The sequence below is a fragment of the Brassica napus genome, chromosome C2 (assembly GCF_020379485.1).
Source record: "Brassica napus cultivar Da-Ae chromosome C2, Da-Ae, whole genome shotgun sequence".
NCBI lineage: Eukaryota > Viridiplantae > Streptophyta > Magnoliopsida > Brassicales > Brassicaceae > Brassica > Brassica napus.
In genome coordinates, this window is record NC_063445.1 from 55,370,681 (window position 1) to 55,390,437 (window position 19,757).

The 19,757-nt window shown below is 35.3% G+C and overlaps 3 protein-coding genes and 1 long non-coding RNA gene across 5 annotated transcripts; 1 reads left to right on the forward strand and 3 right to left on the reverse strand.

Annotated features, from left to right (window-relative positions):
* Nucleotides 1–971: 971 nt before the first annotated feature.
* On the reverse strand, nucleotides 972–2,605 carry LOC106382613 (pathogenesis-related thaumatin-like protein 3.5). The gene is made up of 2 exons (XM_013822643.3): nucleotides 1,789–2,605; nucleotides 972–1,703 (listed from the first exon to the last, which is right to left on the reverse strand). Exons 1-2 carry the CDS (start codon nucleotides 2,541–2,543, stop codon nucleotides 1,172–1,174), a joined length of 1,287 nt encoding a protein of 428 aa, XP_013678097.2. The 5' UTR covers nucleotides 2,544–2,605; the 3' UTR covers nucleotides 972–1,171.
* A 1,749-nt stretch (nucleotides 2,606–4,354) lies between these two features.
* On the reverse strand, nucleotides 4,355–6,059 carry BNAC02G41120D. Its single transcript, XM_013822644.3, has 2 exons — nucleotides 5,844–6,059; nucleotides 4,355–5,078 (listed from the first exon to the last, which is right to left on the reverse strand). Exon 2 carries the CDS (start codon nucleotides 5,034–5,036, stop codon nucleotides 4,590–4,592), a length of 447 nt encoding a protein of 148 aa, XP_013678098.1. The 5' UTR covers nucleotides 5,037–5,078; nucleotides 5,844–6,059; the 3' UTR covers nucleotides 4,355–4,589.
* Nucleotides 6,060–9,036: 2,977 nt separating this feature from the next.
* On the forward strand, nucleotides 9,037–11,064 carry BNAC02G41130D. Its single transcript, XM_013819876.3, has 2 exons — nucleotides 9,037–9,518; nucleotides 10,349–11,064. The coding sequence occupies exons 1-2, from the start codon at nucleotides 9,357–9,359 to the stop codon at nucleotides 10,922–10,924; spliced, it is 738 nt and encodes a 245-aa protein (XP_013675330.2). The 5' UTR covers nucleotides 9,037–9,356; the 3' UTR covers nucleotides 10,925–11,064.
* On the reverse strand, nucleotides 10,811–18,013 carry LOC106382612. 2 transcript variants are annotated; one of them, XR_007319817.1, is made up of 7 exons: nucleotides 17,383–17,969; nucleotides 16,969–17,297; nucleotides 16,807–16,865; nucleotides 16,147–16,510; nucleotides 12,557–12,657; nucleotides 12,354–12,433; nucleotides 10,811–10,910 (listed from the first exon to the last, which is right to left on the reverse strand). It is a non-coding gene; the product is annotated as an uncharacterized LOC106382612 (long non-coding RNA). The 2 variants fall into 2 exon arrangements; XR_007319816.1 differs by having other exon boundaries at nucleotides 12,354–12,657; nucleotides 17,383–18,013.
* Between the last annotated feature and the right edge of the window lie 1,744 nt (nucleotides 18,014–19,757).

Sequence of the window (19,757 nt, forward strand, 5' to 3'; positions counted from 1 at the left end):
GTTTCATATGTTTTATTTCGGTGACTTTTGCTTATTATCCTATGGAAGATATTTCGGTTAGCATAGTTATTAATTAAGCACAAGGAGATGTGAAAAAATTGCAAAAGGAGATTCATTTCTCTAAACTATATGACTAACTAACAAAAGATTCAACATGGACAAATTACTTATGTATGTTTTATTTTGTGCAATAATCTTATCATTTTTTATAAGAATGTATAATTGAACTAATATTTGCAAAGTAATCATAATACTAAAATGATATTACTACATGAATTAGAAAGAACAGGGGAAATATATTCTTTCTTTAATTCCAAAAATGGCATGTTGCGTAATTTTACAAAGGCATAGTCATGTTGAGTGGTTTTCGGTAAAGAAAAAAGCTAACATGTTAAATTCTTAACCGAATCAATCATATAGCTTGTAAAAAGACAAATGTAGTTAAAATTTTATTTCTAGCAACACCAAGCAATAATAACAGAAAATATAAAATAATATTAATATTAGAACATGATTATTAGGGGTTCTTAGAGTGGGGTTCTTAGCGGAATATAAAAATCTGTCTCTTAACTTTTAAATAAAAAAGTTAAGAACCGACTTTTAAAACTCTTATTTAAGAACCAGTTATTAGCTTTTTTTAGTTAAAAGTTAAGAAACGGGTTCTTATATTCCGTTAAGAACTTCACCCTAAGAACCCTCCAATAATCATGCTGTTAGTACCACCATACAAGAAACTAATAGTTTAGCAAACACCAAACAAAGATTCTGCCTAAGACACAAAGAGACTATTTCCTATGGATCATACGTTTCCTTGTCAAATTGAAGCTAATATGAATGACCTCAGCTAACACCACAGTCTATGAAGCAGAAACAATCGTAATAGCTTCAATTTGGGCTCACTTAAAAGACATTAGCCCAAGAAATGATGATTTTGATTTGTCTTTTTTTTTTTTGTTATTTTCATTATTTAGTTGAGACGACAACATATACATACATGGAATAAAGTAGTTTTACATGTATAATTGTGAACCCAATTCAAACAATTCAAGGTAATCTAAGGACTTTGACGAATAGAGTTGAGAATCTCTAGGAAGACAGGAAACATAATCTGTTTGCTTCCTTTCACACAGTTATGTATCGATTCTCATTAAAAAGATAGAACAATGACGTTTCATGTTGTGCATGATTGCCTCAAAGCAATTAGACTGAGTCCAATAAGCAACAAGACAGGGTAAGGTCGAAGCATGTCAGACGAGGAATGAGTCTTACCAACCTTCCCAGTTTCAGCTCTTTGACTCTCATCCACTATTGGCGGATTTACAAACCGGTCGTCTGGATCTTGGTTTACAACGGGAGGAGGCATCATGAACTGATCATGAGGTGGGGGAGTCGTTGATTCCCCGTTTGGATTCTGACTTGGTCCAGGCAGGTTCTGAGTCACAGGAGCAACAGGTTGACCGTACTGATTTTGAGTTGGAGGAGCCATAGGTTGACCGTATGGATTCTGGGTTGGAGGAGCCATAGGTTGACCAAAAGGATCCTGAGTTGGTGGAGCCATTGGTTGACCATAAGGATTCTGACTCGGTGGAGCCATAGGATGTTGGCCGTATGGATTCAGTGTTGGTGGAGCCATAGGTTGTTGGCCGTATGGATTCTGAGGCGGGCTAGGGGGATCAGAGTTTTGGCTGCTTGGTCTCGTTACCCTGGAACAAGAAGTAATTCAAGTCATCTAATCAGAAACTGAGCATTGTAAACAAACTGTAAACTGAAGGGAACAAGATTATATACCTGCCAGGGCAAAAGATAATGACATATTCAGAAGCTTGACAAGTGAAAGTACTAGTCCCATCATCAAAGGCATAGCTATAAGCCCTAGGACAAGCTCTCTTAAAGACGGTAGAGTAAGAAGACGGCCTGCACGTGGTTGGATTAGCAAACTGACCGCTGCAACAGTACTGGTCCAATCCAAAGGCCTCACAAGCGCTCTTACAAGCAACAACCCCTCCTCTCTCTTCCTCTTCCTCTCCCATCACCTGAAGCTCCTTCGGACAGCTAACGTTGATATCAGCAACGCATCCCGTGGCATTACAAGCTCCAACCAATCCACCGCCTCTCGGGAAAGCAACTATGGGGAGGTTATACCCATCAACGAGACTAACATCGTAGAAATCTTTGTCACCGGGACTGCGACCGAGAGTAATCTCGAAAAGGGAAGTCGGAGGGGCTGCGCCACTGCCGGCACACTCCAGCTTCCCGCCGCAGTCGCCGGTGGTGCATTTTCCTGTACCGTTGGCGTCGAAGTTGCAGCCGGTTCGGGCCCATATTCGACCTGACCAGCCTTGAGCCGAGGGAATGCTAACGGACTGTCCCACATCAAGTTTGAAGCCAGTGGTGGGTAGTGGCGGGGTGCCAGAGCCTGCAAGAGTGCCGGGCCAGATTGTAAAGGGACAGTTATTCGTGATGACGAACGTGGAGGAATAAGAAACAGAGAACAGCAGAGAGATATAAACAAGAACAGCCATGGGAACCAGTGATCTTCCCATTATTAAATTAAGGTTTAAGATTCCTTTGATATGGATTTTGCTAGGAGGTTCATTGAACCAGGGTTTATAGTATATACCAAATCAAATCAAATGTTGAAGCGGTGAGGTTGCTTAAGAAAGCTTCAAGCTTCAAGCCGCAAGGCAATGGATTAAGGTTTAGCATTACTCTTAGGACATTGGCCTCTCCGACAAGGCAATTCTTTGCCTTACTTGTCCAACATCTTTTTCATCAGTGTTACATTATATTATTCTAGAGAAATATAATAGAAGTAATGAAACCTCTACTAAAAGATGCAAGAGAATCTACACGGCCACACCAACCAAAATAAATAAAACAGCTTAATTCAAAAAGTAACCAATATCTAATCTTATTGAACAAATACTAGCAATCAATATTAAATGATAAAAGAAAATCTATCAAAAAAAATTTGTATCCTCAATTTTTTATTCTTTTACTAAAATTCAAGAATTTTAAAATCTCAAGAATAAAAGCACATATGAATCCGATCTCTAAAAAAGATGAAAAGTTAAATACAGAGTAGTTGTTAATCATCATAATTCATAAGCTAATAGGGAGAAATATTCACATACCGTATGTTATCGTAGAGGTAGACTCAACATTTGATACTTTGCCAACTTCTTTGGAACAGAATCTTCCACGATTCCAGAAAATCTAGGCTCTTGGATCAAACCATCGAATGCCTACGTCTTTACCTTTCTGTAAGCTTTAAAAATGAATAAACATTGCATTAAATTCCACATCAAAAAAGAAAAGAAGGAAAAAATTGAAGCAAAACATGTCCCATCTTCACTTCTACTGTTCCATCCTAAAGTTGCTGCAGTTCTACTTCTATATGATAACTAACACATGGTTTTCTCATTTCTACTTAATTTAGATCATCATTATGAGTCTGTGATTACCTACTTTAGCCATTTAGGTGGGAGTAACATAAGAGCCCAGATTCCATGAACTTCATGAGAAACTCTACATTCTAAAGAGATTTGTACCTGTAGCATAAGAGCACAGATTCCATGAGCACAAATATCAGAACCCATCCGTAACATAACAGAAGATAACAAACATGAAATTAAGAACAAAGCAGGCACCCGTACAGCAGCAGAACTCGCAAGTAAATGAAAGAAAAAAGCGTAACAATTCCATAAATGTCATATCACATAATTACCACGACTATGTGATCATTTTGAACGCAGTTGGCCAATCACATCCTCGCAGGGTAACTGTATCTGCTCACTGTCTTCCTTTCTCTAATCGTTAGGAAGCATCAGCTTATGTTGCCACTGAATGAAACCAAGCGTGCTGCTGCCTACTGAGCAAAACCACATGAGGACCTGCAAAGCAAAAATTTATACTTTAAACAGTCAGACTTACTCCTACTAAAGAAAAAATTAAAGACATATAAAACAAATCAATGGACATAAAAGAAACAACAATTAAACTCTCCTGAATTGCGAACCTGCACAAACATAAACACACATTCAGGATCCCAAACACAAATCAATCAAGGAAAATGGAAGTTGGTTAGTACAACAAAGAAACTGTTAGAAATCAGAAACCAGATATTATCCTTTATCCTGAAGAACCTATGCTGCATTGGCTAGCAACATGGAAAAATCATGTAACACCACACTTACAGACATCACCAATGGTGTGTTAGGCCCTTCATAATGGTAAGACGCTAGCCAAAACAAAGATACACAGCTTGAATAAAAGCCTGCCTAAACAAATATTAAACAAGGAAAAGAAAAACTAAATGTCCACAAGAAGAGACATCAAACATCATCACCAAGAATAAGTAGAAGCAAGTAAATTATAAAAGTCTCTCCTACATAAGTACTACATTAAAGTTCACAGAATAATTAAGATAAAGCTCTGTTTCAGGCAGGGAAGATGCCTAGACCTCCCCTGCTAGAGCAATAACAGCACATACGTCTCTTATCCATAGTTTTTCAAAAGAAAATAGATAAAAAAAAAGGAAGTTATTCTACGTCTTATTAAAGATCCTCTCAGGGAGATGATTGATGGATCTAACTCAAGTCCATCCCGTCTCCAGCAGGGCTGCAGATAGGACTCACAGCAGTGAAAGACCTCTCGAAAGGAGAAGCTTTGAACTGAGACACATCGCGACGACGACGCTTAAACGAACACCCCTCAGTAGGAGGAAGGCTCTCACTGTTGTCAAGCTTCCTCCTAACACCTCTCACCGCCTGCTCCTCAGCAGGCGAGAGAGGGAAAACCCGCCCGCTCGCTCTGCACAGGGAGGTGTGGTTATCGTAGAGGATCCTCTGGTTACAGTTGTTGTCGCAGACGTGCGTCAGTCCAGTTAGTTTGCAGCGGTACATGTTCCCGAAAACGTTCTCGTTCTCGCATTTCCAGTCGCATTTGTGAGACGCGTCGCAGTCGCGGCCTAGAATCGCGGACAAGTAAATAACATTGGCGGAGCTAACCATGGGGGATTTTCCAAATACCTCCATCTTCTTTGAGTGATTCGAAAGCTCCACACAACCTTTTATACTCTGCAGAATCCCACGAAAAGCCGAAGAAACCATCAATACCGTGCACAAATGTGCAATTAACTGTTTTATTTAAGATTAGCATCCGAATAGGTCTGTTTAGACTAATTTTAAGAAAAAAGAATTATTTCATTTATAACTGATTGCCGCCAAGAAACTGCCTAAACCGACGTTTTAGAACTAATGGATTGTAATGTTAGGAGTAGTCGGCGCGGGACGGGGCCTGCATAGGCGGCAAATCGGATATAAATAAAACAATTTTTCTCGAGCTTTGTTATTTACTGCGCAATGATTATGTTGAAAAAGACCGGAGCCGTCGTCTAATTAAGGTCTAGCAAGAAATCGCTAGACCTTAAATTAGACGTCTTCTAGGGAATTATTGATTAGACTAGAGTCTAAACCTAGACCGACTTTTTAAAAAAGATTTTTCGAGAGAAAGAAATTGTTTCATTTAAATCCGATTTGCCGCCTATGAAGGCACCAATACGCCGAATATTACAATCCAATCGGAGACACGTGTCCACATTTAGCTAATCAATTCCTCTATTTCACAGCCTCTTTCAAGATCTCACACGAAAAATTCTCAATGTTTCAAGCGAATCAACATCCGAATTTGAAACGATTCGGAGCAGAGTGGGAAGCTACAACGTATCGCTAGGTACCAGATCCGACGGAAGGATTAAGAAATTTCTCCAGGGAATTCAAATTTTCGGAAGCAATTAATTACACAGAGAAGGTATCTGAGATAGAGAGAGAGAGAGACGTTACCTGGAGAGAGAGAGAAAAAGCGTCAACGAAACCTTAATTTTGACTCGAGAGCAAAGCGAGGAGGAAGAAGATCAAAGTGAGGGAACAAGATGAAGCAGAGATGGGAATACATTTATAGATTCGAGTCTCACGCTGTTTTCTAACGGATATTATTCTTAACTCCGTTAATTAGCGGGGCCCACCACCTCGTTTTTCCCTCGTTTTATTATTGTTTAATTGATTTAACATTAAATAATTCCTCTATTTATTTCGTTTTTGGTTTGTCGTATCTCGAAAGAGGAAGAGATCAGGTCACGTGTCCGCGTGATTTTTTTTTTTTTTTGACAGCTTTAAAAACGACCACAGTGGGAGGCGAACCCATACGTGATTATTTTTGTATTTGGATGTTATCATATTACTGAGTTATGATAGTAACATATCGATAAAACAATATGTTATAGATTTTGCCAAAAATTATTTATTAAAATCATAGAAAGAAAAAAAAAAAAAAGAAGGAAAACGAAAGAAAAGGAGGAATGGTAAGAAGAGCGTGAAGATAGTGTGAGAGAGGGCGATGACTTTGCCTTACCTAACTTCACCCGTCTTCTTTGCTCCTTCACATCTTTATTCACTTAACAACTTCTTGGGCCACTTATGTCAACGGTTCATCATTTACAAATTGTCCATATGCTTATTATATATCACAAAAGCAGAGTATAACTTTGTGGAGAAACTGTGTTTACTCCTGGGAGTTAACTCTTGTTTTCTATAGATACTTTTTATTATAATCAAGGAATATTTTTATATTTTGAAAAAGAAGTTCCAAAAGAAGTTTTTGGAATTAAACGAAAAAAAAAAGAGTTTTTGAAATTTGTCTTAGATTATAAGATCAGGTCATTCTCTGTATTTTGTAGTGTGGCAATTTAGTCTTTCATGTAGAACAAATCCTAAAGAGCCGTGCACTTGCACCTACCTTAAGCTTTATTTTAAATTGTAAAATATTGTGAATCTTGTTTTGAGTTTTCGGAAATAGGTGTAGATAATCAATGTACCATACGCTCATGTTTGCAGTTTATGAATATGACCACGTGTTAAGCTGATCGGAGATAAACCCATGTGAAGAGAGGTACGGATGCTTAGTTCGAGATAGATCAACATAATATATAGTTGAAAATAAACCCGACTGAGTTGGGCGACTGGTTAGAATTTCGTGGTTGAGGTGCCCATGGTGCCAATACGCCCGGGTTCGAAGCCTCACGCTGCAAACAATTCTCTCAGGCCACTGGGGCATTATTACATGGAGCTCGTTAGCGCCAGGGGGGGATTAGTCCCTTGGACCTAGAAAGCCTCTGGGGAAACCCTGAATTCCTTAAAAATTCAAAAAAAAAAAAAAAATAAATAACAGAGTGATTAAATTCTTTGAAACAAAAATGTCAACCAAAGGCTTTTAGTAATGGTAAAGGTAACATGTCACTCGCTCTAATTAAATGCTGAACTTAATCTTTTCTTAGCTCTCAAGCCTCCACATAGAACGTGGTGGTAGTTGTTGTTGTGGAAAGAACATGCAAGGACAAATCAACGGCTCTACTCTGTATCAAGTGGTACCACAATATAAACAAAACATGTACACTTTCCTTTAAAAATTTCACGGTTATATACTTATATATAGTCAAGACTGCATATAAAAATGATGTTACAGCTTTAGTTAAAAGTTAATTAAAACCTATTTTGTGTTGTGATTCAGAAGTCAAAACAATGACAACTTTTGAGATGCTTTTGTTTATTTTACTATTGAATAAGGTTTCAGTAGACACAAGATAGTCAAGCACAGTTGAAAATACATAATTGCATTGGTTTAGTAATCTGTCAAATATAAATTAATCAAAAGCAATTATAAAGCTGGTTTCTTAGTAAAAAGTAAAAACCAATAAATGATAATGCTGCAGGTTATAAGAATTTATTTCCTAGCCTAACTATCGTAAGTGTTAACGAGTTACGGCTACACTGCGTGCATTAAAGATTAGCTAGGACCACACTGGTCCATGCCAAGCATGATGCTTGTGAAATTTTCAAAGTCCTATAATATTTGAATGCCGTGAGAAACTTTGATCACTCCCATTATCAAAATATTTAGGAATTTTGTAACTGAGTTTTTCTTGTACTAATTATAATAAGAACAGAAAATGTCAACATCGAGAAATATACTGGTGCCAATTTGCCAAATCAGCTGTGTGAAGTAAAGAGAGACGTCATAGTGGGCTTTTAGTGGGCCGTTGATGTCCTGAAAAGTTTTCCAATTCGTTAAAAAGCGTCATTTAAATTAAAAGCGATATTAATTACCGTTTTTGGCATTTTGCGAACGAAGTTTCTAACTAAAAATATTTTGGTCAGTACTTTCATTGTGTCATAAATATAAGATTTCTTATGCATGCTTTTAGACTTTTTAAAAAAAAATTAAAGAAAACTTTTTGCATGCTTTTGTGTTGATATGGTGGAAAGAAAAATCTTTGGAGTGATAGCTAGTTGTTGGAAAATAATCCTTTTCGCATGCTTTTTCTTATTAACTCAGTTGATTTAAAATGGTCAACATAAAAGTTTAAAGGATTTTATAAAAAGTTTAAAGGATTTTCACAAATCACAATGGTATATTAATTAATTTGGACCATATTGTGGTAAAGGTTTCCTAATTCCTATTATTTTTTCTTTGTTTAAGAATAGATATTAAGTTAGTTGATACGCGTATTTGGTTAATTTAGATAATTTTAAATGTGTGTTTTTGGCGACAGTTTTTTGCATTTCAACATATTATTTTCTATTTTCTTAGCGTTTTCAGATTCAATATAAGAACTAGCTAACCAGAGGGGAAATGTTGAATATAAAATCAACCTTTTCGGTAAAGAATCTGAATTCAGTTAGTTGATACTTGTATTATACTCGTTCTGTTTCAAAATGTTATATATTTTAGATTTTTCACACATTTTAATAAAAAATATTAAATTTACATTTTTGTGATTATTTTTTTTCATAATTTTAAGTCAAAAAAATTAAATAAGTGTAATTAAGTTTTTTGAAATTTGTAATTAATTAATAAAACATGCATTGAAAATGCAAAAAAAAAGATCTTTTGAAACAAAAATTTTCTCAAGAATATGTAATTTTATGAAACGGAAGGAGTAATAATTAAAATAATTTTAAATGTATATTTTTGGTAATAAATGCATATTTGGGATTCAAATGGGGAATGTCAGCCAAATGGCAAAACCCGGTTCAAACTTAACCATCTAGGGTTCGTCGTTTACAAGTGGAGGTATACACTAATACACATGTTTGTATATAAAGGTTTAAATCTATAAAAGGAGATAGAGTGGCTGTCTGGCTGAGTATCCGGGAAACACATAACTAAGTAGAGAGATACCAAAGGGTCCACGAAAGACCCGTGCTCAGCTTTGATTCTCTCGATCTCTTCGGTTTCATTTATTTTTTTATAATCATTTTTTCTTGTGCGACTTGGATCAGTCTCATCTATCTGAAAGAATGAAGCGTGAGTATTTGGATTACATATTGGTACCATTAGGGATGGGTTTGATGATATGCTATCATCTGTGGCTTCTCCACCGTATCATTCATCGCCCATCTTCCACTGTCGTTGGCCTCAACGCCTTCAATCGCCGCCTCTGGGTCCAAGCCATGATGGAGGTCTTTTCCTTTTCTTATTATCATACTTTTGTTTGCTTTCTTCTCGTATATAAGTAGACCATTGCTTATTTTTAAGTAAAAAAGAGTAGATGATTTATTTTGTCATAGATTTGGATCCATCCATGTTTATCTGCATGAGTCGATGATCAATTTTCTGGAAAATGAAAAAAAAAAATCTTAAAAAAATATATTTTTTGATTAAGCTCATTGGTTATAGTCTGAGGGTTGGGTATAACTGAGAATCCCGTGAATATCTACCAACCCGTGTGGATGTACGTTTATCTTCTCATATAGTATAACTTTTTTTTGGGTGAAAGTTACATATAGTGTTTACTGCTTACACATAAATAATATAAATATAAATGTAATCTGAATAACATATGATCATTGACATATAAGTGTATGCATGTGTAAAGATTTTCCTGGAAAATAAAATCTTGCCAATGGTTTCAGTTCCTTCTGTATTGGGGGATGAGATGTTGAGAATCTGTGCATATTAGACATACTATATAATAATCATCATGCATGTTGTTATTTCGAGAGATTTCTCTTTTCATATTTGAACATAATAATTAGATTTAAAAAAAAATCAGATTCTGAAGATTTTCTTAATAAATGAGTCCCCAAGTTTGAAAGTTACTAAGGCACTGAAAATATGCTTTGCATTTCTTGAGGAATAAAACACAGATGCTAATGTTCTTACTTTTCAAAAAATATAAAAAAGAAAAACAGTTTATGTTCTCCACCAATAATATTCCTCGTTTTGGTTTTCAGATTCCTTGTACAATTTATTTACAACTAATATATACCCTTACAACAAATGAGAGCAGGACGCATCTAAAAATGGTGTTCTAGCGGTTCAAACGCTAAGGAACAACATAATGGCGTCAACACTATTAGCATCAACCGCAATAATGCTGTGTTCACTAATCGCGGTACTAATGACTAGCGGTACAGGAGAACGATCGGTATGGTTTGTGTTTGGAGACAAAAGCGACCAAGCTTTCTCCATCAAGTTTTTCGCAATCCTTGTTTGCTTCTTAGTCGCGTTTCTTCTAAACGTCCAATCAATCCGTTATTACAGCCATGCAAGCATCCTCATCAATGTCCCTTTTAAACAGCTCATGGCTGTTTCTTCGGGTGGTCATAGTCTTATGATAAACCAAGACTATGTGGCTGCAACAGTTAACCGTGGGAGCTACTTCTGGTCGTTAGGACTAAGAGCGTTCTACTTCTCATCGCCTTTGTTCCTATGGATCTTTGGTCCCATCCCGATGTTCATTACTTGTTGCGTTCTTGTGTCGTTGTTGTACTTTCTTGATTTAACATTTGACTCGATGGCTTGTAGCGTTGAGGTTGCAGATGTGGAGGATACTGAGATTAGAAGCTTAGCTGAAAATGTGTAGTAAGTGGTTGAGAGATTGAAGAGAGTTTTGTTTACTAGAACATACTGATATCTTAAGACTTAATGAGTTGTATATCGATTCAGGTTCAATGGTTGTTGAACCATGTTGGTTATTGAATAAAATTTTGTCATTTCCAAGCTTTTCTGATATGAACTATATTTTCTAATTTACTTTATGTTTCATATTTGTTTTTTTGGACATCATATCGAATAGGTTTTTTTTGCTAAACTATATTTGGTTAATATTTGCGTATGAGTTTATATGACGATTAACATTGTCATGTTTATGTTCAATTTTTGTTACCAGATCTGAAAGTTACTTAGGTCTATTACAAACTAAACATATTTTCTAATAATAAACTCAACTGGAGGTGCATCAAAAATACTTTTAACTTCTAGTAATATTTTCCATCGTTGAAGATTTTTGTTTTGGGAAAATTGTTTTTTAGGCAAAAAAAATGATAAATATGTCCTATTAGACTAATTCCTATTTTGTACCACTTTTGCTTCTAATGCCATTTAGTATTTTCGAAAATAAATCAAATAAATAGTTTTGCAAACTAAACAAAATTGGAAAAATTGTAACTACTGATGACATACTCATATGAACTTAGTGGTATTTTTTTCAGTTCCAAAAATATTTAAATCATAATTTCAAATTATGTTCTACATAAAGTAGAATTGGCATTCTACGAAGTAGAAAATGAAATCTACTTTTTCATTAAATCTACTATGTTTAAAATATGTGATCTACGTAAATAATAGTACTTTAAAAATATTTAGAATACACATTCTGCGCTTAACCTATCGCTCTAAAATCTGTAGAAATCAGAATCTACAGATTACTATAAATTTAAAACCTGTAGAAATCGAAATCTACACATTACTATAAATCTAAAAACTTGTAGAAAATGAGTTCTAGAGATTTACTTTAAATCTAAAACCTGTAGAAATCGAAATCTACACATTACTATAAATCTAAAAACCTGTAGAAACCGAGTTCTAAAGATTTACTGTATTCTACGGATAAGAATATTCAGTTCCGAAAAATATGAAAATAAAATATTTGGAAATATTCAGTTTTCATATATTAAAAAATCGATTTTTCAGAAGAAAAAAAATTGTGGGACGTAAAGTGTAGGTTTATTTTTTTTTTTTTGAGGATTTTTAATGTTTTATTTTATTTTTATTACTTTAATTATTTGTTATATTATAATATTTACAATTGTTTGTTAATTGTAGTTTCTAATACATTTCATATTTCAATTCAAAACATAAGAATCAAAGTGTAACAAAGAAACTCTTTGGATGATATCATCAAGAAAGGCGCACTACAAAATTAAAGCTGGCAGTGTTCAAACCGTAGCTTCTAACAGCAACATGGAAGCACATAGATGGAAAAAAAAAATACTCGAGACTTACACAATTACCTCAAAGCTGTAATGGTAGAATCCCCACCCGACTCTTTGCTTTTATCGGAGACAACCTTTTATAGGTGGATATACACCGCCTGGAAGAGAAATACGAAGCATTAAATGATTAATCGTGCTGGTTGTGGATTGAAGAAGTAAAGATAGTTCTTAATGGCGATGAATCCCGTAACGTAATGGAGGAGAAGAATCTCAAAACGAACCGACACAAACGAAGCTCGACCCAATTATTCCGCATGAAAATTCGCCTCACACAACCTCCTGAAACTCCATTAATGGTGATAGATTCGTTTGAAGATGAACCCTGGATACCGAAGTCAGATTGAAGAAGACGATGAACGAACCTTACTTTCTTTCCTTTCATTTGGGTTGGGCTTTAATTTTTAACAAATAAAATAACTGAAGGCCAAGTCCAACTAATTTAATCATAATGGCCCATATAAAATCGAAACAAAAATAAACAAAACGAAGAGGACACGTGGAAGGCTCCCCTTAATTTACTTAATAACTTGGAGAGAACACAACTTTATATATAGATAGATAGATAAATAATAGGTTTGAGCTGGTAAACAAATGAAAAATATATATATATATATATATTTTAAATTTTGATAAAATTTATAGTTTATTTTAAATTATAATTTTCACTATTTTTATTACATATTTTACTATTTATTTTTCTTTTAGAAATTATATTTGTTACTATATTAAAACAAATATATCTATTTTACTCTGTTCAGAATATTTACTTTTCTTGTATTTAATAGATTTTTAATATATTTCTTTTAATATTTTATAATTCTTACAATCAGAATAAGAAAAGCCAATTTATTATTTTTTTCTTTAAAAATTAAGCAAGTAGCATAAAATATGATATGAATTGTTGCTTTCTAATATTTATAAATAACATGTTAGATTATATATTTATGAATTATTATATTGGAGAAAAAAGTATTTTTATGTTTTTTTTATGTTTCTTAAAATTCACATTAACAAAAATTTGAAAAAAGAATTCCGTAATTGTTTTCTTTTTTTTTACCACCAAAATCTAGGTTAAACTAATAAAAAAAATATAGAAAACCATAACTATTTAATGGAGTATTGTTAACTATGAAGATTATTATGGAGTATTTGATGTACTGTTAATAGTATGATAGTTCAAATGTTAAAAATTTACACTGATGTGTCATATTTTCTTTTTCTCGTTAGTTGAGGTGGCAGCAGAAAATACCCAAGCTTATAATAGTACTTATTTTATTATTAATAAAGATGTAATTAAGAAATGGATGTTTTATCCAAGAAAACAAAATTCCCAATAAAATAATTTACTTGATTAAATAGAGTAGTTGATTGTATTTTGCAGTAATTATATATCACTTCTCAAACTAAAAACAGGTAATGAACAAATATATATATATATATATATATCGGATGAATATATAGGATGCCTATAAACAAATATAGCTTTTCTTTGATAAAATGAATCCTCCAAAATATCATAAAATAATACTAAGTTACCAATATTTTTTCTCAGAGTTTGCATTAACCTTTTTTAGTAACTATAATATATATTTTCAGTATTAAGAAAATGATTAGTTAGACTTGCGCACTACGTTAACTAATTTTGCTTTACAGAGCAATGTTATATTAAGATTTAAGTAACGTTTTTTTGTTCAAAAAAAAAGATTTAAGTAACGTTTATCTCAAGCCCAGTAGGAAACTCTCTAAAACCAATTTTGCATTGTCCAGGCCAAATAATTGAAGAACAAAATCTTTGTTGCTGCCGTTTGGTTCATGAAGTTTTAAGCTTATTGAATAGAGAGTTTGCTTTTTTCAAAGCTCACCCTTATAATCCCGAAAACCATATAAATACAATAATAAACCAGAAGTCAATTCATTTGATTCGGAAGCAATTAATCAAACAGGTGATAAACATTTTATTCTTAGAATAGAAACAAACACTTGATGACCCAATCAAGCCTATGTAGCAGCTTAACAATCTTAACTAATAAAGTGGAATCTCTGCATTTCAGGGTTTTGTTAAAATAAAACCAAATAGTTCGCCCTAGCTAAACACTCCCAAGCGCAGTAATCGAGACAGCCGCATCTCGTCCAATCTCCGACGTCGACGGTGTGAGAGGCCGTCGGCGTCGCCTCCTCCGCCCCCTCTTCTCAACGTCGTCAAGCTCCTCTGTTTTTGGTTCCGTCTACAGTTTCTCTTCGGGTCTTGTTGGTGTTAACTCGTCGACGAGAGAGAGATCCGTCGAAGAAGCCTCTGTTGCAGAGCTCGTTCTTCCGCTGGTCACTTGCCGACTTCGCCACTGTCTACCCTCCTTCAGACTTTCACTCTGCAACTCGTTGAAACCGGATCTGTCCATGGATAGTCCCGTTTCTTCTCGACCGTTTATGTCACGGACGCCTTGCTTCAACCTCCAAAGATTGTCTCCCGACGCGTTCAGCCTCTCGAGGTGTCTGTCCTCGTCGATAGAGTTCTCAATCCGTTCACCGTCCGCTGTCTCTCGCCGCCAAGCTTCCCCTGTCCGACTTGGAAGCTCCGGATCTGAACCTCGTCCCGTCGAGGATCTGTTCCGCTCCTCCTCCGACTCTTACCCATCCGCTTTACCACAACCTCTCACGCCTCATCTCCTAGTAGTCGCCGTGGTTGAAGTTATGAAGCTTACCATAATCTGGAGACGCCGTTCACATAGCGGTTTTAACACCACGGTATTGACTCTCCCTTTGCGCCTACCTCCCCTACCTCGTCTCTCACCCTCCGCCTCTCCTCCATTCCCTCTCGTGCTAGTCACTACTCGCCGCGTTTCTGTGCGTAAACCCGACATATCTCTTGATTTGAACTTTCATTGTGTTGTAATGGACTTGCGGTTTAGCTCAGGTCTCAACGAGAGCTTTCTATTCCGATACGGTAATATTGGAGTTTTTTTGCTCAGTTGGATCTCAGTCTGCGTCCCCTTATGGATAATGGTCAAGAGCATCATTTCATCTCGGCATCGCCTCTACTATACACCCAACATCAAGGCAGCCCCATCTCACCAAGATTTCTATGGAGCTAAGCTACTTCGGTTAAATCTCTGTCTCCTAGTGACCGCCGGATCTATTGTGAAAGAGTGTTGTTTCGCCAGATTTGTTTACGTCTTTCTCACCGTTGCGTCTCTATCACACTATGCCGTCTCAAGCATCGACGGTTCTTCACAAAGTCGGATTTGTGGCCTTCCCGATCTCCTCGTCGCTGGAACTATTGTGCAAGAGTGTGGACTCGCCAGATTTACTAACTACATCACTGCTGCGCCTCCATCACATTACGCCGTCTCAAGCATCGACGGTTCTTCACAGAGTCAGCTATGCGACCTTCAAACCGGAGTTGTTGCACGTAGACCCATCGTCATATCAAGTCAGATAGGACTTCAAACTTTCAATGGTTCCTACGGTTCTAGAGCTTCTCACCTAAAGTTCTTGCCAATCAACATTCCAACTTCTTCCTATAGGTGTATCAACGTCGTTTTCGACTATCAATTGTTCTTTCGAACAATAGCCATGGGATCAAAAGTGAAGCTTCCTTTTGGGTTTCTTCATTTCGCTGAGCATGACTCGCCCTTCGATGGTTCTATCTTTAGTTGTTTTGCATTGTTTTCTAGCTTCTTTCTACCGTCGAGTATGTTTCCGGGATCTTTTGATTCAGTCGTAAACTCTCATGCTCTTTGAGCTTTTAATATAAGTGGTGTTACAAAAAAAAAGGGGGCAGGAAAGAAATGGAGGAAGAGGATAAGTTGTTCACCTGTTTATCTTTCTTAGTTTTTCACCTGCTTCTGCAGTGCATCAAAAATAAGAGCCACTTTCTCTTTCCGTTTATATCTTCTCATCTCCACCCTTTTAGCGAGCCCTATAACTCTCACGTCTCTGTGCTCCTGAATATCTCTATGCATATCCCTCTCTCTGTCTCTAGATAATGAACGTTGGTGCAACCTCGACGGCTCAGAACATCGACCATCCTCGTCTCCGTCTCTCATATGCCTGTGCTTCTAGTCCTATCTTTTACTTCAGGTTTGGCTTTTTCATCACCAACCATCCACGAATTTTTTCTCCAGACACTCATACTCATTAGAGTCCATTCGTAGACATAACTTCAACAATCACTCAATCTACAAAACATAACCCATAAGCGAATTAGTGTAAGAACAATCACGAACACAAAATCACTCTCATACAGGAAAGTGTCTTTCTTTACCTTTTGAAAGTTTCCTTGCGACCCATGACACAAAAACAGAAAATAATGAAAATTTACAATCTTTTGGGAAAGTTTTGTGATAGTGTCTAATCTATAATATTAGATGTTATTATATTAGCTAACAATATACTGAAACATATTAAAGGAAGATTATGAGTGAGCGTAAAAAAAGAGCAGAAAGCAAAAGACCCTTTAAAGACTATTATTTACCTCGTCATCTTGGTCAAAGTAAATAGCAACAACAATGCTCTTCTTCTGAAACTCTCATCCTAATTTGTTCACAACGACGTGCGTCATAAAAGTAGATCCAAAGACACCAAGTGCCAAAAGCATCAAGAGAACAATTGTTAACATGAAAAGCATAAACAGTACCAGCATCAATGTCGGAAATCGTTGCGACTATCTCAGCTTCACCATCACCGTTAGACCCACCCGAAACAACAATGAAAAAAATCTTGTAAAACGAAGTGAGATTGGAATTGATTGGAGAAGAAATCACAAAACACCCTAAGGAGTCTGAATTTATGTCGTACTTATATAAAACCAGTCTACACTCAGACACACTGGGAACAAACCTCATAAAAGTTGTTGAAAGTGGGAGGGCTAGGGAGTAGGGAGTAGGGACACATAGCCATGTACAAATTAGGGTGGTATGAGCAGCCACACGTCGACGGTGGAAGAGCGACGGCCGGATTTCTAATCTGCAAGTAAAACATAGGAATCAACCATTATATCGAGAAAGAAATTTGGAATGCTACTGGAATTAGTATGAGATATAATAGATACCAAGAGAAGATGACTTCGAGAAGAATCTCACATATATTTATACTAAACCCACACCACTTCTCAGATCTACACAACGCTTTGAATACACATCGTGGGGAGCGAATCAATGGGATTAAAGAAGAAGCCATAATCAGACCGTTTCAAGTCGTGAGAAGAAACACAATCGTCACCGTCTCGCCCTCACATGAAGAAAAGAAACGAAGACGAACCTTGTTTCATTGCTTCACCTAGGCCTGGGCATAAAATCCATAGTCTGAAATCTGAACCGAACCGAAAAACCCGATCTGTACCCGTCTGAAAAGTAAAAAATACCCGAATGGATCTTGTAAGGTGGTACAAAACATATCCGAACCCGAAGTGTTATTAACCAAACCCGAACGGGTAACCCGAAAAACCGAAAAAACCAAAAAATCTAAAAAGATATCCGAAGAAACCGGTCCAAATGTCCAAACTAATATACAATGTAATTATATAAAACATGAATATATACTTCAAATATTCAATTTCATATTTATTTTGATATGGTATCTAACAATAAGTATTTAAAGTTTAAATAGCTACTTTAAATACTTAATTATATATAAAGAAGTATATATTTCTTATGTTTTGCTTTTAAATTTTAGATTTTATTTCGGGTATATCCGAACCGATCCGATATAACCCGAATCCGAATGATATATGGTTACTTTATGGGTTTTATGATGTGATACAAAACCGACCCGAACCCGATGTGTTATATCCGAACCCGACCCGTACTTGCAAATTTACTAGAATGAGACCTAGGAGGTGTTATCAAACAGAACCGAAATCCGAAAAACCTGACTTGAACGCCAACGGGTACCCGAACGCCCAGGCCTAGCTTAACCCGTTTAGGGTTAGAGACAACATCTATTCCATCGGGCCGCAAAAATTTTCAAACTTCAGAGCCCAATCATACAACACGCGACCAATCCCAACACCCGGCTGGACACGTGTCGTCCTCTCGTGCAACAATTTTCTGACGTGAACGCACATGTGACGCAAAAAGGAGTGAAAGAACCCTTCTTTATAATAATATATAGATATAACAGCATCAAAAGCTTAAGCTTATATCATTAAATGATATGAATGAAACTACATTAGGTACATATTGAACATGTATGACCTATTCTTTTGGATGTCTAAGCAAACAGAGAAGATGTTTTAGTAAATGTTTTTTCTTCTTATTTTAGGTGTTGACCAAAAAAGTATTGTAGGTAATTAGGTAAATGTTAACTATTGTATATGTGATAGAATGAACTTTTTATTGAAGGTGAAAAATAAATGAAAAATATCGGTGACAAAAGTCTCCATGATGGTTGATGAAATTCAGCTATCTTTTTTGACTAGATCCCTAATATAAGAGCATCTTTACCGGCAAGTCTCTCCAAATTAAGCTTCTCATATTATTTTATTAATTAATGAATAAGATAAATAATTAAATTTAAAGATTAAAATAAATTTCAGTGAATAAAAGACATTTATATGGCTTTGTAGTCTCTTCAAGTTATTACAAAGGCTAGTAACCTTGCGGAATTGCGTAATCGAGTCCTAAACGCGATTACGCCAGTATTTTTCCAATAAAAAAAAGTTGCGGAATAAAAAAACCGTAAAATGTAAATTTATGTTTTTCTAACATAAATACAAAAGATTTTTTCACTAAGTGAAAATTTGAGTTTTAGTGGATTATTTTTAAAAACTACACTTTCCTATTATTAAATTATATGATAACACCATTCAAAATTTTAAATAAATAACAATAAATATTTTAATGATAAAATTATACTAGAATTTGTATAATATTTTAATGATAAAATTTCTTTTCTCTCCTACTGTTTTCTTTTTTATTAGTTTTTCAGCAGTGTTATAAAATATGCTATGCGCTCTTTATGCGGTGACGTAGTGTGTAGCGCCTAGTTGTATACGCGGACGTCTAAACGGACATACACGGATATATACTTTAATCTATAATATTATATTTAGCTATATAATAACAATATTTATCTATATAAATATACTTATAAGTTATATCTAGTATCAGAATCAGATATTATGTATACTAAAATAATATAAGAGTTTTCAATAGTATATATGCTAGAAATAAAAACACATAAAATTAATAATATTTTAGAATCTTAGAATCAAAATAGTTATAATGTGAAAATGATGATATAAATAAAAATAAAAATAAAGCATTGTCTAATTATAAAAATTTAATGAAACATAAAGCAAATCAAAGTGAGAACAACAGACTTTACGTTTTTTTTTCTTGCAGCTAGAGAACTAGAGAAAATGATGAATTGAACGTGAATTATGAGTTAGGATTTCTTGTTTTATTTTAAAACTTTATTTACTCT

Excerpts from the sequence above, each read along its gene's own strand:
- BNAC02G41120D (XM_013822644.3), bottom strand. The coding sequence starts at position 5,036 with ATGGAGGTATTTGGAAAATCCCCCATGGTTAGCTCCGCCAATGTTATT.
- BNAC02G41130D (XM_013819876.3), top strand. The coding sequence starts at position 9,357 with ATGAAGCGTGAGTATTTGGATTACATATTGGTACCATTAGGGATGGGT. Across the intron at positions 9,519-10,348 it reads GGGTCCAAGCCATGATGGAG|GACGCATCTAAAAATGGTGT; the intron begins GTCTTTTCCTTT and ends AAATGAGAGCAG.
- LOC106382613 (XM_013822643.3), bottom strand. The coding sequence starts at position 2,543 with ATGGGAAGATCACTGGTTCCCATGGCTGTTCTTGTTTATATCTCTCTG. Across the intron at positions 1,704-1,788 it reads ATTATCTTTTGCCCTGGCAG|GGTAACGAGACCAAGCAGCC; the intron begins GTATATAATCTT and ends TTCTTGTTCCAG.